Below are 24,912 nucleotides of genomic sequence, written 5' to 3' on the forward strand. Positions count from 1 at the left end.
CCACCACTTGGGCCTTCAGTGACTCATAATCTTTTTGCTGGTAGAGGATCTTGCCTTGCTGTTGATGGCTGCTGACTGATCAGGGTGGTCGTTGCTGAAGGCTGGGGTGGCTGTGGCAATTTCTTAAGATAAAGAAGTTTGACCCATCAATTGACTCTTCCTTTCAAGAATGATTTCTCTATAGCACACGATGCTGTTTGATAGCTTTATACCCAGAGTAGAATTTCCTTCAAAATTAGAGTCAGTGCTCTCAAATCCTGCCACTGCTTTGTCAACTAAGTTTATGTAATAATTTAAATCCTTTGTCATTTCCACAATCTTCACGGCATCTTCACCAAGACTAGATCCCATCTCAAGGAACCACCTTCTTTGCTCATTGATAAGAAGCAACTCCTCATCTGTTAAAATTTTATCATGAGATTGCAGCAATTCAATATAATATTAACGAAAAATAAATATTATGAGAATCACCAAAATGTGACACAAAGACATACAGTGGGCAAATACTGTTGGAAAAATGGCACAGATAGACTTGTTCAACACAGGGTCGCCACAAACCTTCAATTTGTTTAAAAAAAAAAAAAGTATCTGCAAAGCACACTAAAATGAAGTATATCTATATATGTTCCTGTCCTTCACATGCCTAGTAATTTTTTTTTAATTGTGTACCAGACATCATGTTTCAAAGAACCACAGGGGCTCTAGGTTACATTACCTTCTACCAGAGAGTTTCTCCTTTCCTCTGTTTGAGGTGCTAATCACCTCAGTCCCAGAAGTTTGAGCTGGGTCAGAGCTACACTGAATTTTTAATAAGCCTCATGTTAGCCTTGTTTAGCCTTTGTATTTTAGGCAGGACTCTCCTAAAGCTTTTAAATCTGAGGGCTTGGTAGGTCCTAGTCTCCTTAACCTCCTACCTCATGCAGCTTCAAATTTTCACAGATGGCTTGAGGAGAAGACTGGCTACTTATTTTGGGCAGTCGCCCGTCTCTAGTGGGCTTTTCATTCCTAAATACCACAGACACTGCAGATACTTCACTCTTTCAGCTTTTATTCTAGCCACCCAGGGTTCTGCACAGCCCTAAAATTCAGCAAATGTCCCAGGAGAGGGAACCAGCTGTGTGCACTTGAAGATTCTCAAGTTGCTAATCTGCCACGTCACCTTCAAATGACCACAAAAACTTGAGCTTTCCCTCTGGAATTTTGGTCCATTTAGTCATCATTGCTTCCACAGTTCAAATATGCCTTTAAAAATATGATTTTTGAGGGGCACCTGGGTGGCTCGGTCGGTTGAGCACCTGACTCTTAATTTCAGCACAGGTCATGATCTCATGTTTGGTGGGATCAAGCCCCACATCGGGCTCCGTGTTGGGAGCACAAAGCCTGCTTGGGATTCTCTCTCTCTTTCTGCCCCTACTCTGTTCACACTCTCAAATAAATACACACTTAAAAAACAACAACAAAAAATTACTAAAGGGGCGCCTGGGCTCAGTTGGTTAAGCATCCGACTTTGGCTCAGGTCATGATCTCCCGGTTTGTGGGTTCAAGCCCTGCATTGGGCTCTGTGTTGACAGTGTGGACCCTGCTTGGAATTCTCTCCCTCTCTCTCTGCCCTTCCCCGGCTCGCATTCTCGCTCTCAAAAATAAACATTAAAAAAAAAAAAAAAAAAACTAGTAAAAATATATTTGTATTTTATCTGCTTTATCTGGTTGTTGCCACAATACTTCATCCTATTTGAAAGTAGACTTGTTGAACACATTAGAAGTAGCAGTTGAATCCAACCTGATAGTAACATCCCATTCATTTGAAGAGAGAACAGTAAAAACTGGTACACATTCTACACTCACAACAGCATGACAGCTGCATCTAGGAGTTGCCAGATGTGTACATGTCTACATTCAGCTGTAGACCTAGCTTGACAGTATACAATATAATTATCCCGAAGGTAAAGTCAATTCAGGAAGATTTCCCACAGTAATTATACAGGAGTCATATTCCAGAAGATATCATGTGTGATGTGAATGACTACCCAATATGCTCTTCTATAAAGGATAGACCTATTCATTTGGAGTATGATGCTTTTATACTATATGGATAACTGAACAAATGACAACAGAATAATGAAAATACTGTGTCTGTCTCAGTTCAAATAACGGTTGCATTCCTGAGCATGTTTCACTAAACTTTACACATCTCGAATATGCAGTCCTAAGAAAACCGTCTGAAATACAAACTACTACATAGATCAAAATGCTTTAGCTGGGCATCACCTGGTTGACTCAGTCAGTTAAGCACCCAACTCCCGATTTTGGCTCCGGTCATGATCCCAGGACCATGGGATAGAGCCCCACATTGAGCCCCGTGTTGAGCTCTGCACTGGGCACAGAGCCTGCTTAGGATTCTCTCTCCCTCTCCCCTTTCCTCGCTCATTCCTCTCTCTCCCTGTCTCTCTCTCTCTCTCTCTCTCAAAAAAACAAAAAAAGTGTTCAAGATGGACGTTTACCCCCTCATGTGTATTGAGATGGTCATACTGTAGGTCACCATTGTTTCTGTCTCAAGCATACAAATAGGAACTGAAATAATATTATGTTCTACAAGTGACCTAAAATGCAGTATCGGGGTGTCTGGGTGGCTCAGTCGGTTAAGCGTCCGACTTCAGCTCAGGTCACGATCTTACAGTTTGTGGGTTCGAGCCCCGCGTCGGGTCCTGTGCAGACAGCTCAAAGCCTGGAGCCTGCTTCAGATGCTGTGTCTCCCTCTCTCTCTGCCTCTCCCCCGCTCATGCTCTGTCTCTCTCAAAAAGAAACATTACAAAAAATAAGTAAAGTGCAGTATCATCCATGCGTTTTTCTCCTACTGTTTGCTGTTTATCTTAGTGTGTCTGGCTATTTTTACAGGATTTCTCCTTGAAAAACAGGCAACTTTCTTTTTTGGGTTTCCGCTACCATTGGAAAGCACTACAGCTTACAAAAAGTGATTATGTTAAATATGGAAAGATGTAACAGATTTGTGTGCTAAAATTGAGAAAGAAAGCAACTATGAACCTTGCTAGCACCTTCTTGCTATGACAAATAAAACATACTGTATAACAGAATTCCCACAAACCATTCACTTTCTTTCTTACTTAGTAGTGTCTTGACATCTCTTATTGTATAATCTAGAAACTACGTATTTAAATTTAATTAAAAATAATGGCATAGTTCTTATTTTCTGAACTATCTCAACCACAAATTAATGAGAATACCTTTAGGATGAGTTACATAGTTCAGGATGATGTTGCATGAAGGGAATTTTATGGGCAAATTGTTATTTTTGAAAGAATGATTCAGGCAATTTGGTAAGCTGGGCCACTACCTGCAAAGGTGCTCCCTGCCTGATTGCCCCACACTTACCTGATCAGAGGCCTCTTATCATTTTTTCTCCATCATTCTTTGATTCTTTCCCTTGCTCCAGTAAGGAGGTCACATTTGATTTAGAAACAGAGTCCTGCTTACAAGAGGGAAAAAATAGATACTTCAAAATATTATGGTTCCTCCTAGATCCAGACCCAATCTCTTAATATAAAGGCAGAAAAGCTATTACAAGAAAAGCAAAAGCAGAAGGAAATAAGCAAGCCACTTCCCACTTGTACCAATTTTAATTCATTCTCTCAAGAACATGGAGAAGGAATCCAGGTGGGCAATTTAAAGCCCACTCCCTATTTCCTAAAGAGAAAGCAAAGATACCTAAGTTCAGGTTCTAAATTTGCAGGAATAGTAACCTTGGATGAGGTTCCCATAGTTCTCAGTCATTATGTTCCCACATAACTTCTGCTCAGGGTCCAATCAGCCCCTTCCTCCTGAGACAAGTCTGTGGCCACGTCTAAATGTTACAAACCTCTAAAATGATAAATACATTTGGGGCGCCTGGGTGGCTCAGTCGGTTGAGCTTCCGACTTTGGCTCAGGTCACGATCTCACTGTCTGTGAGTTCGAGCCCTGCGTCGGGCTCTGTGCTGACAGCTCAGAGCCTGGAGCCTGCTTCGGATTCTGTCTCCCTCTCTCTCTAACCCTCCCCCGCTCATGCTCTGTCTCAAAAATAAAACATTAAAAAAAAATTAAAATGATAAATACAGTTTTGTTCACCAAAGGCCCCCATATGGTGCTAGGAAAATAATGCCAGGCACACCAAAGGAAAGGGAAGATTTGTACCACGGAGTTGTTCTGGTAGAGATTGAGGCTTGGAGAAAATTATTAGGCAGCAGCTATGTATGTCACAAGGAGTAGGAGAGAAAAATGCCAGCCTCTCACTTTGTGAAAGATTTACCCATACATGAAAAAAACAGACTTAAATAAGGCACTTATTCAAGTGCTAAGTTCCATATTATCTATACTAAATGCAAGGTAAGTCCTTAAAAGGAGGCAGACAGATGCTTGAAAGATACACCTTTAACTGGGACATTAAAAAATGGGCAAGGTGTACATGGAGAGTGAAAACATCATCTGATTTATTTTGACAAATACGTGCTTACAAAAGAAATGTTCCCTACTGTAAATGGAACAAAAGAGGAAAACTACCTTGGCATTTTCCTGTGACACACCTTATTTACATTTATTTCAGACTAAAACAGGTCTAGTCATATTCAAGGATAAACATGAGTTAGCATAACCTTAAATCTAAATTCTGTCTCACAGTTAAAGCCATAATATATTAAAAATGTTTCAGTAATCATGTATGTTTCAACAAAAGTGCACTACTCTTTGTTAGTGATATCAATATTGTGGTAGTTGCATTTTCACAATCACAAATGTGTGGAAAAAAACTCTGCAAGTACTAGATTAATTAACTAGAAAATAAAATATTTATTCATAGCTTTTTGAATCTGCTTTAAAGCAAAAATCACCTCACCCCCAAAAAAAGAAGAAAAAAAAAAGAAAAAAAAAAACCTCCCACAGATTCCCTCCAGTATGACTTCTCAGAACTCTTAAGATTTTGCCACACTCATTACAATGGTAGTTTTCCCCCCAGTATAATTCTGTAGTTTGATATAATGCAGAAAGTCACCCTATATTCAGTTCATTTATAGTGTTGTGTTTTCTCTTTAGAAGAGTATTTTAAAACCTAATAAATATTGCATGGTACAAAAAACACTCCTGAATCATTGTGTTTGCGTGACTTTGCTTCATTATGAATTTTCTGATGTCCAAGAAAAAGTGCAATCTTACCCACACATTCTGCCCTGTTTGAGCCGACAGATGCAGAATTAGGGCCAATTTCTAATTAAAAGCTTTCTCACATCTATTGGCCACGTATCCTTGTCTGGTAGGAAGTTACAAATGTAGAGTAAGGGAATCTCACCAGATGAAGGCTTCTCAGTATTGACTGATTTCATCTTCTGATATTACAAAAAGAATGCAAAGCTATTAATGGCTTTCCCACATATTCCTAGGTTATTTTTTCTCCAGGATGTTGAATCAAGTATGACCCATTTTTCTTCACATTGAACATATTCACATAAGGCTTCTTCCCAAGAATCCTTTGAAGTCAAAGTTAAGGCATTAACTGTTTGCTTTTCCTAATCCATATTCTTATGTTTTCTCTATAGCGTGAATTCCTTTGTGTTCAGTAAGGAACGAGTGATAATTAAATGAATTCTCATATTCATAAGGGTTCTCTAGAGTGTGTGTTCTCTGATGTTTGGCAAGGTTTGAGCTCCAGCTGAAGGACTTATTGCAAAACTTACATACATAGGGCTTCTCCCCAGTGTGAGTTATCTGATGTAGAATGAGGGAAAAGCTCCGGCTAAAGGTTTTATCACATTCGGTACAAGCATAGGGCTTTTCTCCAGTATGAATTTTCATATGTTGCATAAGGGATGCATGCCACGTGAAAACTTTACCGCAGTCATCGCATTCATAGAGCTTCTCTCCAGCATGAATTCTCTGATGTTTAATAAGGAATGAGTGGCATCGGAAGGCTTTCCTACACTCATTACATTCATAGGGGGTTTTGGTAGTATGGATGCTCTGATGCCGAGTAAGGTGTGAAGAACGGCGAAATGCCTTCCCACATTCAATGCATTCATAAGGTTTCTCTCCGGTATGCGTAATCTGATGGCGAATGAGCTCTGAGCCACTGCTAAAGGCTTTCCCACATTTCCTACATATATACTGTTTCCTTCCTATATGAATTCTCTGATGTCGAGTGAGGTTTGAGGCACGGCTAAAGGCCTTTCCACATTCAGTACATTCATAGGGTTTCTCCCCAGTATGTGTTCTCTGGTGTTCAATGAGGAATGAGAGATAACTGAATGTTTTATTACAGTCCTTACACTCATGGGGTTTCTTTCCAGTATGTATCATCTGATGTTTCACAAGGTTTGAGATCTGGCTAAAGGTTTTGCCACATTCCTTACACACGTATGGTTTCTCTCCAGTATGAGTTCTCTGATGTAGCACAAGGGAAAAGCGCCGACTGAAAGTCTTCCCACATTCATGACATCCATGGGGCCTCTCCACGGTATTGATACTCGTGTGCTGAGACAGGGCTCCCTGATGAGACACTGTTCCTTGCCGGATACACCCCCGATTTCCTTGCATCTGAGTATCTTCCTCGAATTTCCAGCCTCCTTTAAAACTGGAATATTCAGGGCCATGGCTTAGAATTCTTCCCACTACCAAACACTGGGGTGAGTCATCTTCATAAATGACACTTTTTTGAGAAAACTCTTTGACCTCACGATTTGGTTCTGAAAAGGAAAAAACAAAGCAGTTGTTTCTCTTTTTTTCTGTGTTGAGTAAGATAAAGCCACTCCTCACTTTTTTAATGAGAGATTTAAAAAAAAGGCATCTCAGTAGTGCATAGCTTTCAGTTTTTGTAGTTCTCGTGGAGACTGAAATCAGAACAGTAAGTCCAGAAATTCAGAACATATCAGAGGAGAGATGTAGGTAAATAACAAGAAAAGCTAAGTAGAAGTAACTGAAGAGGGAGGATAAAACAGAACACGAAGATAAATAATTGGGAAGGATGGGTTTTAGTCCTCACCTCCACTTAAACTTTATCTGAGGCCAAAATGACTTGAGAAAGACAATTTCATAATGCTGCTAATAAACTACAAATGTTCCTCACGTCCCACAAAGACATCATACTCTGTTTACTTAATGCCTCTGGAACACCTTACAGTAACTTATTCTAAATGACCAAGTAAGTAAAAGGTACCTCTGGCAATGACGGTCTATGACTCTCACTCTAACTCTACTTTCCAAACTGACAGCTGACACTCTACTTTGGTATAACAGTGTCTTTCCATCAGATGCTTTTGATAGACAAACACAGGCCCCGATTTTCTCCAGGCTAACTTTATCATTTTGGGGGGAAACAGAAACTATAATATGAATAATATGAAGACTTTTTAAAAAATATATTCACTCATATCCTAATTCTTAGGAAATATGTAGGAGTAAAAGGCCATGATGTATGCAACTTATTCTCAGATGTTTCAAAAAAAAAAAAAAGCATATACCAAAGGATAGAACAAACAAGGTAAAATGTCAGCAGTAGGTAAATTTCAGTAACAAGCTTGTGGTTATTCTTTATACTATTCTTGCAAGCTTTCTGGAAGTTTAAAATTACATCCAAAAACACATTAAAAACTTCATTTTCCTCTAAAACACACTTTGACATTTATTTTGTTTGAGGGGGTGCTATCTTTTATTATCACTGACCATAAGCTTCTAGGAAATATAAATAGATCTACTGCTTTAATACATATCTGAACAAAGGATCAAGATCTATATTTACAGGGTAGGCATGTAAAAATGAAAGATTAGGATACAGGAGAGAGTGAAATAACAGTTAAGAAAATGATCTCAATAAAGCATAAATATTTTTTTTAATGCTTATTTATTTTTGAGAGACAGAGAGAGAGCATAAGCAGCGTGGGACAAAGAGAGAGGGAGACAGAGAATCCGAAACAGGCTTCAGGCTCCGAGCTGTCAGCACAGGGTCCGACAGGGGGCTTGAACCTGCGAGATCATGTCCTGAGCTGAAGTCGGATGCTTAATCAACGAAGCCACCCAGGCGCCCCAATAAAGGGAAAATCTTACATTACTTTCCTGACTCCTCTATAAACCAATCTCATATCTACTGAGCACCTCAGTAAGACCCCTGGGGATATAAACTGAATAATTCTTTTCATGAGCTGAGAAATTAAATAGGGAGATAAAGAGGACACAGAAGAAAACAATTAATGATGTAAGAAAGGAGTAAGTTCATTATATTTAGAGTAAAAATTGTATAAAAGATCAGAAACAACATATAAAAATCACTGCAACAGATAAACAAAGGCTTCATTCAAGAAATTAGTTGGGAACTGAAATATATTATAAGTCAGGTGAACCTAGATATTTCATGATATTAGAAAAAGCCATTGATGTTAACTGCACAGAGTTAGTATATTATCTGCCATATGGTTTCCCAGACCAATGAGAGTCAAAAGCACAACCAAGAAAATTAGGTACAAGACATAAATAGAACGCTAATTATATATTCTTCACCCCCCTCTTCCTTCACTCAACATCACCTCCCCTTCTTCAATCGCCTACTATGCCCACACACTTTTTGGTAATTCCCAAATGGATCTGCTATAACAAAGCACTCACACTTATTAAAAGCCTAAAGGGATACAAAGATTCATTCTTAATGTAACAAAGGGTTCCTATGATAAATCAGCACCTAATATGCTCAAAGCAAAAAATTTTAGATGCATTGACTCTCTTCTCATGAAAAAAAAATCCTCTATCACGTTACTTAAGATCATTGAGGAAGTACTTCATGTACTACAATGTTGACAGAAAAAAATCCACCAACCTAGAATTGTGTACCCTACAAAATTATACTTCAAAGGTGAAGGAGAAATAAAGATTTTCTGAGACAAAAACTGAGGAGACATACCATCAGTAGACATGCCTTGCAAGATCCAACACCCACTCATAAAAAAAAAAAAAAAAAAAAAAAAAAAAAAAAAAAAAAAAAAAAAAAAAAAAAAAGCTCAACAAATTAGGAATAGAGTGGAATTTCCTCAAGCTATAAAGAACACCAAAAAATCTACAGGTAACGTCAGACTTAATGGTGAAAAATCTGAAGCTTTCCTGCTAAATGTGAACACAGGAAGGATGTCCCTTCTCAGCACTGCTTTTCAATGCCATGATGGAATTCTTAGTTAATATAAAAAGACATGAAAAGGGGGTGCCTGGGTGGGTCAGTCAGGCATCTGACTTCAGCTCAGGTCACGATCTCGTGGTTCATGAGTTCAAGCCCCGCGTCAGGCCCTGTACTGACAGCTCAGAGCCTGGAGCCTGCTTCCAATCCTGTGTCTCCCTCTCTCTCTGCCCCTCCCTGGCTCATGCTCTGTTGGTCTCTCTCTCTCTCTAAAATAAACATTAAAAAAAAAAAACGAGGGGAACCTGGGTGGCTCAGTCGGTTGAGCGTCCGACTTCGGCTCAGGTCATGATCTCATTGTTTGTGAGTTCGAGCCCCGCGTTGAGCTCTGTGCTGACAGCTCAGAGCGTGGAGCCTGTTTCAGATTCTGTGTCTCCCTCTCTCTCTGCTCCTCCCCTGCTCGTGCTGTCTCTCTCTCTCTCTCTCTCAAAAATAAACATTAAAAAAAAAAAAGACATGAAAAGTAAATAAAAGGTATACAGATTGGCAAGGAAGAAATAAAACTTTTTTTTGGCTGATATCAGTATTATCTATGCAGAGATTCTGAGAAAACTTACCAAAAACCTGGAATAAGTAATTATAACAAGGTTGCAGTATACAAAGTCAATGTACAAAAGTCAGTCTTTCCCATATACCAGCAATGAACAAATGCAGTATGAAACTGAGACATTACTATTTGTATTAGCATACCAAAAAAATGAAATACTTAGGTATAAACCCAATAGAACATGTACCAGATTTGTATGAGGAAAACTACAAAACTCTGATGAAAGATATAAGAAGTAACAGGAGAGACAGAAATATTCCACATTCATAAGAAGCCTCAATATGGTCAAGATGTCAATTCTTACCTGTGGGAAATAAGCTTAGGAATCCCCCAGGCTTACACCAATGGGTTACAAAGGCATAAAGAAGGACAAAGCCATAAGATGCTCACACCCGAGTTTGGGTAATAAGATCAGGACCCCAGAACAGGGAGGTGCAAAGGCACCCCAGAATAGAGAGGGAGGGGCAAGGGCACCCGAGAACAGCGAGGGGGTGCAGAGCCCCCAGAATAGAGAGGGAGGGGAAAAGCTCCCAGAATAGGGAGGTGCAAAGGTACCAATATAGAACAGAGGTATGTGAAATAAACAAGATTAGGCATTCAGGGCAGAAGTGCCCCCCAATTTAGTACTATAGCAGAAAGGAGGGAAGGACCAAGTTAGATAAATAGGTAAATTGGGCTGTAGATGGTACTCTGTGCTGCAGGCAAAGTTGCCCTGAGCGGAGATGGTTAACAAAAGAAAAGGTGCCTTGTCAACCCTGAAATTACTCGCCCTACCTGTCTCATCCCCTAGGCTGAGATAAACAGAGGTGGTGCCCCATGTCCACTGTAAACAACCTTCCGCCCCACCGCCCGGCGCCAGGATTTCGTTTTGTATTAACCCAAACACCTAACCCCAAATATCTTCAAGACCCCCTTTCCGCCACATCCATGAGTTAATGTTCACAGATTCATCGTCACTTTGTGCACATCCGTCGCCATGTTACCCTTCTGATCCCAATAAAAACGGGGCAAAGACCCTTATTCGGTGCTCTTGTCTATTCCCAGACATTAGCCATCTCTCGCTTTAATCCTGTACCCCGCTCTTTTGCTAGACAAGAGAGAACTTTAGACTTAGGGTCTACAACACTTACCAACCTGATCTACAGACTCAATGAAATCCCAGAAAGCAATTTATAGATCTCAACAAACTTATTCTAAAGTTTATGTTGAGAAGCAAAAGACCTAGAATACCTAACAGAGTATTTAAGGGAAAGAACAAAGTCGGAGGACTGATACTACCTAACCTGAAGACTTACTCTAAACTTATAGTAATGAAGACAGTTTGGTTCTAGAGAAAGACAAGTAGATCAATGGAACAGAGTAGAGAACTCAGAAATAGACCAGAATAATTATAGTCAACTGATCTTTGACAAAGGAGCAAAGACATCTTTTCAACAATGGGTCCTGGAACAACTATGCATCCATATGCATTAAAATGAATTAAGACACAGACCTTACACTCTTGACCAAAATTAACTCAAAATGGTCATAGACCTAAATGTAATACACAAAACTATAAAACTCCTAGAAGATAACACGGGGAAACCTAGATGACCTTAGATATGGCAATGGCTTTTTAGATACAACAACCAAAAGCATGATCTATGAAAGTAATTGATAAGCTGGATGGACTTCATTAAAATAAAAAACTTATGCTCTGTAAAAACCAGCGTCAAGAGAATGGGAAGACAAGCTGCAAACTGGGATAAAATATGTGCAAAAGACATATCTGTTTAGACCTAGCATCCAAAATATACAAAGAACTCTTAAAACTCAATGAGAAAATGAACAATACAATTTTAAATTGGACAAAAGACCCAAATAGACACTGCACCAAAGAAGATACACAGGTGGCAAGTAAGAATATGGGAAGATATTCGACATCATGTTATGAGAGAATTCTAAATTAAAATGAGATACCAGTACACACTTATTAGAATGGCCAAAATCCAATCCACTAACATCAAATGCTAGCAAAGATGTGAAGCAACGGGAACTATCATTCATTGCTGGTAGGGATGCAAAATGGTAGAACCACTTTGGAAAACAGTTTGGCAGTTTCTTAACCAAACATACTCTCACCACATGATTCAACCATTGCACTCTTTGGTATCTCCCCGAATTAATTCAAAAGTTATATTCACACAAAAGCCTGCATATGAATGTTTATAGCAGTTTTCTTTAAAATTGCCAAAACTTGGAAGCCACCAAGATATCCTTCAGTAGGAGAATGCAAAAGTAAACTGTACTTCATCCAGACAATAGAATGTTATCCGGCACTAAAAAGACACAAACTGTTGACCCATGAAAAGGTATAAAGGAACTTTACATGCACAATGTTGAGTGAAAGAAGCCAATGTGAAAACGCTAACTACTGTATGATTCCAACTATATGACACACTGGAAAAGGCAAAACCATGGAGATAATAAAAAGATCAGTGTTTGCCAGGGGTTGCGGGACGGGGTGGGGGGAGAGGAACACGCAGATTGTGAAGGATTTTTAGGAAAGTAAAAGTATTCTGTATGCTACTAAAATGGTGGACACATGTCATTCATTATACATTTGTCAAAACCCTCAGAATACAGGGGCGCCTGGGTGGCTTGGTCGGTTAAGCGTCCGACTTCGGCTCAGGTCATGATCTCACGGTCCGTGAGTTCGAGCCCCGCATCGGGCTCTGTGCTGACAGCTCAGAGCCTGGAGCCTGTTTCAGATTCTGTGTCTCCCTCTCTCTCTGCTCCTCCGCTGTTCATGCTCTGTCTCTCTCTGTCTCAAAAATAAATAAACGTTAAAAAAAAAAAAAAATTAAAAAAAAAAAAAAACCCTCAGAATACACACACCACCACGAATGAACTCTAATGTGAACTATGGACTTTGTGTGATGATGTGTCAATCTAGGTTCATCAGTTGTAACAAATGTACTATTGTGATATGAGATTGTGGTATGGGATGTCCACAGTGTGAGAAGTTGTGGTGGGGTGGGGTATATAGGAACTCTTGGTACCTTCCACTTAATTTTGACGTGAACCTGAAACTACTTTTTAAGAAGTTTATTAATTAAAAAAAAAGCATTACAGTATTTATAGCAAAGAAAGGTTTAGGGTATTTTTATTGCTACAATAAAGACTGAGGGATATAAATATACAAATTCACTAGCACTCCTGCCGAAAAGCAATATAACTTGTAAAAAAAGAAACTAGGTAAAGCTGCTTAAGAATAAGTTCAACAACATACGGGGAATGCAGGGAGTTTACACGGAAGATTCAAAATTTTACGAAGCTGTGAAAATAACTCCCATATATGTACTTTAGCTCAGTATCAGCATCTGGGGGCTTGTTAAAAATACAAATTTGGGGGGCACCTCGGTTAAGCCAGTTAAGCGTAGGACTCCTGGTTTCAGTTAAGGTCAGGATCTCACGGTTTCGTGAGTTTGAGCCCCACATCAGGCTCTGCACTGGCAGCACAGAGCCTGCTTGGATTCTCTCTCTCCCTCTCTCTCTACCCCTCCCCTACTCGCACTGTCTCTCTCTCTCTCTCAAAATAAATAAACTTAAAAAAATGCAAATTCTTGGGGCGCCTGCATGGCTCAGTTAGTTAAGCATCTGACTCTTGATTTCAGCTCAGGTCATGATCTCATGGTTCGTTGAGATTGAGCCCTGTGTCACTGTCCGCGTGGAGCCTGCTTAGGATTCTCTCTGCCTCTCCCCCACTCACGCTCTCTCACGTGCTCCCTCTCTCAAAATAAATTAAAAAAATAAAAAATGCAAATTCTTGGGTTCTACACCAAATGTAATGACTTAGATTTTTCCAGAGTAGGGTCTGAAATATGTGCTTTAAAACTCTCGAAATGACTGAAATTTGAGAAGCACTGTGATCTCTTTAAGCTCCAGAATGATACCCAGTTACCTACTGAACTGATATATTCAAGTATCCCACAAAGCCCCAAAACTCAGTCACAAATTGACAGTCTTTCCTTCCCCTTCACTTTTTTTTCCCCCGAGTAACGCCATGGAGAGTGCCGTCAACTACGTTTCCTCAGGCTTCTTCGGGTCTTTTATCTACTCAATCTCCAGGTCCCTTTGAGTCCACTTCCTTACTTTGCTACCAACCTGCGTTCCTCCGCTCATTCCCTGGACCCCTCCATACTTCATGTGATTACATCTGGCTGAGGTCAAGGCAACACCTCCTAGATGAGAGCTGTTTCCTAGTCTTGCTTCCGACAAACCTGTTTTCCAAACGTTAGCTAAGATAAAACGCTCGCCTGCCTAAAATCTTTTAATGACTCCCTAACAGGGAGGAGCTCTAGGTTCATTAACATGGCTTGTAAAGCACCTGCACGATCTGACCGATGTTTTCCCTAACCATCCTTAATTCCCACCACTTTCCTCCTTTTACTTTACTTTATACTCCTGTTCAATCTAGACTGAACTTCCTATTCTCATTTTATTAGTATCCTCTTTCTACATGCTATAACTTTGCTTTTTTTTTCCACTTACAAAACACAAGATGAATGGTTCCAGTCGTGTAAAGATGGAGTTCGTGCACTCTGACCTGTCTCTCCTACTGCATGTAGGTAAACGCTGTGCACAGAATGCACATCTAAGAGCCCTAAAAAGTAAAGGGTAGCAAGGTGATTAGAGAAGGAAATCAGACCTTAAAGTAACAGTGAACTGGTGGTGAGTTTCTTAGGTTTTTTCTCCCCTCCAAATTCTTCACGCTTAAAGCCAAAGGCAGCATGAAACCAGGGACTGGGCAGTAGGTATGAGGAGAAAGAGCTCCCAGAGAAGCCTCTATTTCTGGTCTGAGGAATGGGAAAGAGGGTCTATACTAGTCAGAAATCTTATCTTTTGTCTGTTCATTTCCCATTCCTGCCTAACCCCAAGGCATCTAGCAGCAGTGGTGGCCATACAGGCTCTTAAAACTCTACAAAAGGAGTTTTCTCTCTCGGCAGAAAAATCCATGTTCCCAAGAGCACAGGGATCCCACCCACTTTTATTCTTTTTCTCCCTGTCTCCTTGTTACTCAGCTACAGAGGCAGACACAGTTGCAGGAAATACAGAGCAGAGGGGAAACTAAAGGTCTGCCTTTCTACCCAGAAGACTTGAAAGAGGGGGGCCTGGGAGCCAAAACATGTAGGAGAGGTAGCTCAGGAAAGTGCTCCTGTAAAGTTGTGTATGAAATCCTGGGCTCAGGGCGCCTGGGTGGCTCAGTCAGTTAAGCGTCCGACTTCGGCTCAGGTCATGATCTCACAGTCCGTGAGTTCAAGCCCCGCGTCGGGCTCTGTGCTGACAGCTCAGAGCCTGGAGCCTGCTTCACATCCTGTGTCTCCCTCTCTCTCTGCCCCCTCCCTGCTCATGCTCTGTCTCTGTCTCAAAAATAAATAAACATTAAAAAAAATTAAAAAAAAAAAAAGAAATCCTGGGCTCATCCCTGAGTTGCACGTGCATGGATCTGACCCTCCATCACATACCAGAAACTGTGAAAACGGAAACAAAGGTGAACAAACCGCGCAAGTTCGGAAAGGCCAGTAGGAGGTGCATATGCAAGACAAGTACAACAGACCCACAAAGCCTTTAAAGACAGGGCTGTCCCGGAGCCACATACATAGGAGAGAGGTTAGAACTGATGGCTGCAAACTTGCTTAAATAAAATTAACATCTCAATGTGACTTAAACAAGGCCCAAAGTCTTAAAATATCAAAATGAATACATTACAATGAAAGTTACAGGACATACAGAGAAACAGAAACGTTTCATTATCCTGCAGGGCAGGACAACCAGCACGCACTTGTGACGCATTTATGTATGGACAGTGCACTTAAAAAAAATACTAGGGGCACCTGGATTGGCTCAGTCAGTTAAGCAACTGACTCTTGATTTTGGCTCAGGTCATGATCTCACAGTCATGGGATCGAGCTCTGCATCGGGCTCAGTGTGGAGGCTGGAGCCTGCTGGCAACTCACCCGCTCTCCCTCTCTCTGTCCCTGCCCCGCAGTGTGTGCTCGCTCACTCACGTTCTCCCCCCCAAAAATTTAAAAACTTATATGAATAAATAATTTAAAAAATACTAGGCAAAACTGTTATTTTGGTATGAAAAATGACATTCTGCTCATGTAGGAAATGTCCCATTTATTCATCGATAGTGAAGTACTACTGTAGAGTGAAATGTTGAGATGTCTATAATTTACTTTTTTAATTATTAAAAAAAAATTTTTTTAATTTAATTTCTTTTGAGAGAGAGAGACAGCATAAGCAGGAAAGGGGCAGAGAGAGAATCCTAAGCAGGCTCCATGCTGACAGCACACAGCCCGATGCAGGGCTCAAACCCACAAACCATGAGGTCATGACCTGAGCCGAAATCAAGAGTCAGATGCTTAACTGACTGAGCACCCAGGCACCCCTGTAATTTACTTTTAAATTATTCAGCAAAAAAAGGGTGCCGTAAGGCAAATACAGTAAAATGTTATCCATTATTAAATCCATGACTAAGACTGAATAGATGTATGCAAGGATAGAAAAAGAGAGATTCACTAAAGAACAGAGAACCCAAAAACATACACAAAAAATGGTATTTAAGTTATGACAAACTGAAGACAACAAAAGGAAAGGACAGACACATCAGTGCTATGAGAACTGGATCTGCTCACAGAAGGGATCAAAACTGACGAGTAACTCACATGATGCACAAGAATAAGCTCAAAATAGGCTATGGACCTAAAATAGGCTATGGACCTAAATGTGAATGGCATAAAGACCAGGCTTTTTAAGAGAAAATACAGGAAGATGTCTTCATTATGACCTCATGGTAAGAAACAGTTTCTTAAACAGTCCAACCATAAAGGGAAAGATTGGTAAATCTGACCACACTAAAATTAAGAATTTCCATTCATCAAAAAAAGTTATTAAGGGGGAAAGTAGGCCACATGTGAGAGAAGGTATTTGCAGTGAGTGACAATAATTAGCAAAGAATCTGAATCTGAGATATGTAACGTCTACAAATCGGTAAGAAAAAGGTAAGTCATCCAATACATGAGCAAAAACCTTCAAGAGGCACTTCACAAATGACGGTATCTAAATATCCCATAAACACACAGAATGGTGCTCAACCACATTAGTAATCAGAGAAATGCAAGTTTATGACAGGCGGGGACACTCACCACTATCCTAACGAGGAGGACACAGAAATGCAAGCTTAAGCCACAAGCTACCACTGCACACTCTTCTGAGAGTTGAATATTATGGTGCCTAACTTTTGGGCATTGGTGAGTTTGGGCAACAAGAGGACCCCACGTACGGTGTTTGTGAGAACGTAAGTCAGTAAAAGCACTTGGAAAACATTTTGGCATTATCTAATAATGTGAAGGGGGGTCACTGTCCTCTGACCTAGCGATTCCAGCCCTAAATATCACCCCAGGAAACCCGTGCCAGGGTACAGGGACAATAGTAACACTGCCTGCGACAGCCCTAAAACGCAAACAACCCAAGAAGGCCTCAATAATAGAATAAATGGGGGAAGGCTTAGCTGTACAATGAAACGACCTCTAGGGTAATATGCAAAATGCATAAATCTTAAAAGTACTTTTCAGAAGCAAATCACAACATATACATTATGAACCCCTCTATGTAAAGTTCACAAACATACAAACCTAAACTATAGTGATTACAGACACAAACAGATGACAAAGCTATAAAGAAAACAAAGTAAGTTACTCCCATTAAAGAGAAGGCTGCCTTTGAGTGGGGGCAGGAGTGAGCACTCAGAAAGTTCTTAGGGACCTGGCAGTGTTCTATTTACTGACCCGAGTGGTGGTTACATGGGTGTCTTAGTAATTGGTTAAGCTGCAGATTTATGTTTTATGCATTATTTCTGTGTGATATTTCACCTTTCAAAAATGTACTGGACTGCATGCAATTAAGCCAACCGTGCTGTCTCCCCACGGGGCCTGGTGTGCAGCCTCCTCGGTCGTATATGCAGCCTGTTGCTTCTATGAGTTGCCTTAGAGGAGGCAGTCCTTTCCAGTGGACCTTCATGTCTGACCTCATGCTATCCCCAATCTGGGCTCCAGACAGGCACGTGGGGGGACCTTTGGAAAGCCCCAGGGCACCATGGCCAGGGTCCGCACAGGCCAAATCATGTCCATCCATACCAAGCTGCAGAATAAGGAGCATGTGATTGGCACCCTACACAGGGCCAAGTGCAAGTTCCCTGCTGCCGGAAGAGCCACATCTCCAAGAGGTGGGGCTCCACTAACTCTAATGCGCATGAATTTGAAGATATGATGACTGAAAAAACAGTTCATCCCAAATAACTGTGGGGTCAAATACATCCCTAATCGTGGCCCCCTGGACACATGGCAAGCCCTGCCCCCCACCTTTGTGCCACCAATAAATCCTACTCTGTTTGAAAAAAAAAAAAAAGGGGAGACAGAGGTACTAGAATGAACACACAAAAACTGGACAAGCTGTATTAAGGTAGCGGAGGGGCACTTCGTCCCTCGGGAGAGCATTAGACTCTCGATCCTTGACGTCATGAGTTCAAGCCCCACACCGGGCACAGAGATGGGTGGAAGCGAGGGAGGGAGGAAGTAGCGGGACTAGCGGCAATTCTTCCCTCCCTTCCCCTGTACACAGTTTTATTGGTTTTATTATTTTTACATGTACAAGAGGACACTGTTCTTCAGCTCACACTTAAATGAAGAACTCTCCCCGCATTTGCTCCACTCATGACTTCAGCCCACATCAGTACCTTCCACACCCTCCTGGAAGTCTGCAGCACGTGCAATTAACCACCGCTCTCCCGACAGAGGGAGCTCAGTGTTCCTGACACCTGCTCCTGCTCCCTCACCAGTCCTTCCAAGCTGCTGCTTCCGGCACACGGAGGCAGTCTCCGGTTATCTCAGTGGAAGGTCAGTGTACCTCCAGGAGAGGTTCGTTTCAGAATCAACGGAAGAACTTACAGAACCCTGCATGAATAAAGAATTTAGGCTCCACAGATCTTCTAGTCTACCCTCCATAGACTCTTCCAGGGCAGGGCACGGCCATTTGTTTTTAAAGAGCTTCACCAGCCATTCTCCTGTCAACTGAAGGTGAAGGTTTTCAGGCACTGCTCAATCTCAGGGCTTCAATTTTTGCTTCTGAGTGTTAAAATTCCCACATCTACATCTCCAACTTGAACTGTTTTCCATGATCTATTCCAACAGCCTATGCATCTCTCCACTTGGAAATACCATCCTCTACTCACACCAAGCACATCTCCTTACTAATTCAGCACCTACTCTCCAAAACTGATCTCTTTCCTGTCTTTTCTGCTTCTATTACTACTATCCCTATCCAAATCATCTAGGCCTAAACAAACAGGAATTCGTTTTTCCTTACTGCTGAACTGACAATTTGAGGACATCTAATGAAATTATTTACAGACCTATTATATCTCACTAGACTATAACTTCTTTGGTGGTTATTATACTTTTTTGTATTTTCTACTCTCTGTAGCACCTAAGAGAAAGCCTTTTAAATAAACATTAAAGGAATGTGTGAGTGAACGAATAAAGCCATCAGGTAACCAAAAAGCAATGAATCAGTCTTTCCAAGGTGGCTAACTGGAACAGTAGTACACAGAAAAAATATATACCTTTTAACTTAGGCAACAGAAACAGAGGTCAATTTCAAGAAAGACAGGGGGGAGACTTCAAAAAGAATTGAAATCCAGAGCCCAGACAGAGCTAACTATGGAAAGAAAGCACACATCTATTTGTAAGAAAGCGGGGAAAGCATAAGATGAGAACTAAAGGCAGACTGGTAAGTGGGTGTGAACGTGGTTCCTTATGGAGCTGTGTGGGCAAGACTTCATAGTCTCCATACCTCTGCTATCTTTAAGGGAAAACTTTCCAACCAACATACAAAAAAGTATTGCATTCTCATTGATTAGTTGGGTTGTTATTAACTTACTCACCTGAAAACAGATCTCTTCTCACACCTCTTTTCTCCAACCAGGGCTCTTTGCCTTGCTCCAATAAGGAAACCACATATGGCTTAGAAATGTTAAGACCTGCTTGCAGAAAAGGAAATAAATTCAAAATCAGTCCTTCAGTCCCTAGAAGAGGAGCCATTAAAAAAATGCCAAGGGTGCCTGGGTGGCTCAGTCGGTTAAGCATCCGACTTCAGCTCAGGTCATGATCTCACAGTTCATGGGTTCGAGCCCAGCGTCAGGCTCTGTGCTGGCAGCTCGGAGCCTGGAACCTGCTTCAGATTGTCTCTCTTTGTCTGTCTCTCTCTCTCTCTCTCTCTCTCTCTCTCTCTCTCTCTCTCTGCCCCTTGCCTGTTCATGCTCACACGCACTCCCTCTCTCTCTCTCAAAAATAAATAAATATTTTTTAAAAAATTTTTTAAAGAAATACCAGATGTAGAAGCACCTGGCTGGCTCAGTTGGTAGGGCATGGAACTCTTGATCTTAGGGTTGTGAGTTTGAGCCCCACACTGCATGTAGAAATTACTTAAAAATAAAATCTTTAGGGGCACCTGGGTGGTTCAGTCGGTTGAGCGGCTGACTTCAGCTCAGGTCATGATCTCATGGTCCGTGAGTTCGAGCCCTGCGTCGGGCTCTGTGCTGACAGCTCAGAGCCTGGAGCCTGTTTCAGATTCTGTGTCTCCCTCTCTCTGACCCTCCCCTGTTCATGCTCTGTCTCTCTCTGTCTCAAAAATAAACAAACATTAAAAAAGAATTAAAAATAAATAAAAAATAAAAATAAAATAAAATCTTTAGGGGCACCTAGGCGGCTCAGTCAGTTAAGTGTCTGTGTCAGGCTCTGCACTAACAGCATGGATTGCATGGGATTCTCTCTCCCTCTCTCTCTGCCCTTCCCCCGCTCACTTACTCTCTCTCAAAATAAATAAATGTTAAAAATAAATAAATAAAATTTTTCGAAAAAGAAATATCTACCAGATGTAAACATGAACGCTAAGGATTCAGTGCTTATAATCCATCTTAAAAAGTTAAAAAAGAGGGCCATCTGGTGGCTCAGTCAGTTGAGCGCCCAACTCTTGATTTCAGCTCAGGTCAAGATCCCAGCCTTGTGGGATCAAGCTCCACATTAGGCTCCTTGCTGAACGTGAAGCCTGTTTAAGATTCTCTCCCTCCTTCTCCCTCTGCCCCTCCCCACTCACACACTCCCTCTCCCTCTCTCTCCCTAAAATAATGAATGAATGAATGAATGAATGAATGAATGTAAAAAACAAACAAAAAGAAAACTAACATACCTCCCTTGGGAATATTAAGTCAGAAAACCAAGATTTACAACAGCCGTCCCCAAGTTTAAATTCTGACTTAGAGGAGATAAGAAGGAATACACTTACCCAGTGAAACCAGGTGGCTGTAGTTCTCCAACATCACATGTCTGTACAAATCTCTTTGAGTAGGCTGAAGCCATTCCCACTCCTCCTGGGAGAAGTCTATGGCCACATCTCTGAATGTCACTGACCCCTGAAATGATATACAGATATCTGCACAACCAGCACCCATGCTCCCAAAGGCCCTGATTAGGAGTGAAATGAGTCTCACCATGGAGAGTAGACAGTGTATGCACAGAGTAGCAATGGGGGTTTTCAGAATTCTAATTAGTAAGAGCCTAGCTGTTTTGTTTTATTGCATAATTGGAGAAAAGGAAAAAAATAAATAAAATTTGTCCTGACATAATTCACAATTTTGTGAAAGATAAAGGATTATACACACGAACAACATGGATTTCTGCCTTTTGTTGTTCAAGTTCTTAGACTCTTAGAACACTTAATGAATAACAAAGACAGTCCCTTTGTATTCAGTAGGCAGTGTATATTTTCCTTAATAGCAGCCTATTTTAATGAGATCCAGCAAGAATATCTTCATGGTAACAACTGGCTACAGCAGACAGCAGCAGTACCTTTAAAAAGGGGCATGCACTCAAGGGCAACACGGTTACCGCCATTCCTGAAAAAAGGGCTATGAAACTTACCGGCGATGCAACCAGTGTCACAGAACAAGGATACGCAGTAAGAAAGACTACCCAAGGAAGACATGTCCCCCATCCCAGAATGGAACCAAAAGCTTTCCCCTCAGGGTTAGGAGTAATAATGTGCCCCCACTTCACGGCCTGCTTTTGCACTGCTTCAGTAACCCACAGAACCATTAAGCATGAGCAGAAATTTTAAAAGGGGTCAAACTAGTAAGAGCTCCAGATGCATGGCAGTTGTATCTTACAGTTAAAAAAAAAAGGTTTAAGCGATAAAGGTTACTGACTAGTAAAGGAAGCTATTTTCTCAACAACGGAATCTGCAGCACAGATGGAAACTGGACTCCCCAGCAAATTTGGGAGAGCATCTGGATTTGGAGACAGGCATGAGACAATGTATGTAGGGCAGAGAAGTAGAACTAAAAACAGGAACTAAATCAAACAGCTGGCCTTCTTACCCCCACCTCTGTGAAACAACTGCCAGAGATTTTGTTTGCCCCAGCTGAACCCCCCACACCCAGGATGGGTCGCGCATCAGAGTCACTTGGGAGTGACTGTTGAACTGCACGCCCAGAGTTTCTGGTTCAGAAGGTATGGGAAGGGAGCTCATGACTATATGCTTCTAGTAAATTCTCACGTGATGCGGATACTGCTGGTCCAGGAATTCCACTTTGAGACCACTGACACAGGTGCTGAAAGTACATGCTTCATTAGAATATGACTGGGGCAGTCGGGTGGCTCAGCCGGTTAAGGATCTGACTCTCGATTTGGGTTCAGGTCATGATCTCACGGTTCCTGGGATGGAGCCCCACTTCTGACTGCGCTGACAACGAGGAGCCTGCTTGGGATTTCCTCTCTCCCTCTCTCAAAAATAAACAAACTTTAATATGTACGACTGAGAAAGGGGTAGCTGGAGCGAGGGACAGAGTAAAGCACTCCTCATTCTAACACTGGGAAAAGGAGGAAGAGGTGACCTAACACACCCGCCCCCTCCCCCGCCGGCTCCCGACCTTCCCCCAGGTCCGAAACCCGCCCACAACCGGACAGCTTCCGTCAACCTTCCCACGTCCCCTCAGGTCCAGGTGCCCGAAGGAGAGGACCAGAGCAGGGCGCTTCCGGAGAAAGCCAGCCTCTGTCCCCCAGTCCTGAAGCACACAGATGCCCTGGGAAAGAAAAAAGGAAGCAGCTCACCTGAGACATGGCTCGCGGCGGGACCGAGGAGCGCAGGGGGAAACGGCACAGCTGGCAGCGAGAAAAGGCGGCCCTGAGCGCGCGGGCCGTCCCGGAGCGACCAGGCCCCACCGGCTGCGGGCTCCCACCGCGGCACAACCACCCACCCACCCTTCCTCGTCACCCAGAGGACCGGGGCCGCCAAAGAGAGTCCCTCCCAGCCACGGTGTGGGATCCGGGGAGCCTCGACCTGACCCGCACCCCGGCACCGCCTCCTGTAACGGGGTCACAGGACGGCGCGTTTCCTCTGCGCCTTTAGCCGGGAGCGGGGGACGAGGCGTTCTCGAGCTGCAGATGGTCTTCGGCCCGGGCCACCTGGAGGGGATCTCGGACAGAGGGGGCTGCTTTAAGTGTCTTGGGCCCAAGCGAGCCGGACTTTCGGATCCGCGTCCGGGGAGGGACTCTGCCCGCCACAGCCTCAGGCACCAGAGCCCCCGACCAGGCCGGGCCGCGGACGACTACACTTCCCAGGACCCACCGCGGCCGCGAGGCCGGGGCAGAGGTGCTCCCATCACCCACCACCAATGCCCGAACGCCCCGCGCCTGCGCACACAGCGCCAGAGCCCGCGGGCCTCGGAAGACTACACTGCCGAAGACCTACCGCGGCCTCCCCCGCGAGGGCTGAGGCGCTCCCCTCACGCACTACTGCTGCCAGGATGCCAGGCACCTGCGTACGCAGCGCCAGAGCCAGGGGGCCTGGGACGACGACACTTCCTAGGACTACACTGTGGCCCACACACTACAACTCCCAGAATGCCCCGAGACCACTCCCAAATCCCGTTGGCCTCAACTACGACTCCCATAATGCCCCACGTCCCGAGCCTGACACCAAGACTCCACCCTCAGACCAGCTACGAAACCCAAACAGACTGCGGGCCCCGAACTTCCGCGGCAAACCACCAGCGTCGGCGGCTGTGGTGAACGGAATTCCCGCGTGAAGGGCTGAGATTCTAAGAGACTCTCGCGCCAGGACAACGTTGGCTCCCGTCGGCCGAGCCCGGACGCTGCATCCATCGGACGTGACAGGAGAACGCAGCCCCGGGGTGGCCCGGCTCCTCCTCCCAGGTTCTGACCCGCCCCGACGCCCTTCGGAGAGAGGAGCTGGAGTAGCTGAACTGCCAGAACGACCTAGGGGCTCCTTTCCTCCCTACGCCGTGCAGGACGCTGTCGTGGCCGCGTAGGGAAGGTTTTGGGGCGCAAGCCAGACACCGCCCTGCCCTTAAAGAGCTCAGGGCCCCAGGGGGAGGGAGGCGGGAGGAGGAGCTAGACACTGAAAGAGTCGGCCCATTGAATCCGGGAGCATTGTTCCAGGTGGAGGGAATAGTTTGTGCAAGACTTAAAGGCAAGAAAAAAATGAAGTCCGTTATTTAAAAAAAAAAAGGAAGGAAGAAGAACTCCATTTGGCTGATGGTTGCAGAGGGAGAGGTTGGGGGGATGGGCAAAATAGGTGGAGAAGTGGGAGTCACAGATTTACAGTTATGGAGGAAGTCATGGGAATAAAAGGTACAATATAGGAAATACAGTCAATGGTACTTTAATAAGGTTGTATGGTGACAGCTACACTTGAACATATAGAGTTGTTGAATCACTGTGTTCTACACTTGAAACTAACATTGTCAATTATACTTTAATTTAAAAAAATTTTATTTTGTGGGGATGGGGGAAACCTGGGTGGCCCAGTCGGTTAAGTGTAAGATTCTTGATGTCAGGGTAGTGAGTTCAAGCCCCACACTGGGCCCCGCGCTGGGCGTTAAGCCTTCCTTTAAAAAAAAATACATATATATTTTTTTTAGTTCACTGGCCTGGTGAAAGAGGGCAAAGGAGAAGTAATAAGAAAAGAAATGAGACTGAAAAAGTAAGCAAGTCATTGTGGGGGAACTTGCATATTTTGCAATGAGAAGACACTGAAGAAGTTTAAGG

The 24,912-nt window shown here is 42.9% G+C and overlaps 1 protein-coding gene and 1 pseudogene across 9 annotated transcripts; one reads left to right on the plus strand and one right to left on the minus strand.

The window, feature by feature from the left end:
- ZNF140 (zinc finger protein 140) lies at positions 1 to 23,805 on the minus strand. Of its 9 annotated transcripts, none has more exons than XR_006209768.1 (7): positions 23,194 to 23,389; positions 22,954 to 23,004; positions 21,131 to 22,454; positions 19,731 to 19,829; positions 5,335 to 6,724; positions 3,391 to 3,484; positions 1 to 398 (listed from the first exon to the last, which is right to left on the minus strand). XR_006209768.1 is itself a non-coding variant. In XM_042961645.1 (6 exons), exons 4-6 carry the CDS (start codon positions 21,336 to 21,338, stop codon positions 5,565 to 5,567), a joined length of 1,467 nt encoding a protein of 488 aa, XP_042817579.1. In that variant the 5' UTR covers positions 21,339 to 22,454; positions 22,954 to 23,004; positions 23,194 to 23,307; positions 23,594 to 23,805; the 3' UTR covers positions 4,819 to 5,564. The 9 variants fall into 9 exon arrangements, 6 of the variants coding, with proteins under 6 accessions (XP_042817579.1, XP_042817582.1, XP_042817581.1 ...); XR_006209769.1 differs by lacking the exon at positions 1 to 398 and adding an exon at positions 2,754 to 2,788; XR_006209770.1 differs by lacking the exon at positions 1 to 398 and adding an exon at positions 2,774 to 2,792.
- On the plus strand, positions 17,681 to 17,790 carry LOC122232849 (annotated as a pseudogene).
- Positions 23,806 to 24,912: the final 1,107 nt, after the last annotated feature.

This window comes from Panthera tigris, chromosome D3, assembly GCF_018350195.1.
Source record: "Panthera tigris isolate Pti1 chromosome D3, P.tigris_Pti1_mat1.1, whole genome shotgun sequence".
Classification (NCBI taxonomy): domain Eukaryota; kingdom Metazoa; phylum Chordata; class Mammalia; order Carnivora; family Felidae; genus Panthera; species Panthera tigris.

Bases quoted from the DNA above. Each gene is read 5' to 3' on its own strand.
- ZNF140 (XM_042961645.1), bottom strand. From the start codon at position 21,338: ATGGTGAGACTCATTTCACTCCTAATCAGGGCCTTTGGGAGCATGGGT. The intron at 19,830-21,130 runs GTAAGTGTATTC...CTTTTCTGCAAG, and splicing joins CAGCCACCTGGTTTCACTGG to CAGGTCTTAACATTTCTAAG. The intron at 6,725-19,730 runs GTGAGTAAGTTA...TTTCCTTTTCAG, and splicing joins GAGAAGAGATCTGTTTTCAG to AACCAAATCGTGAGGTCAAA.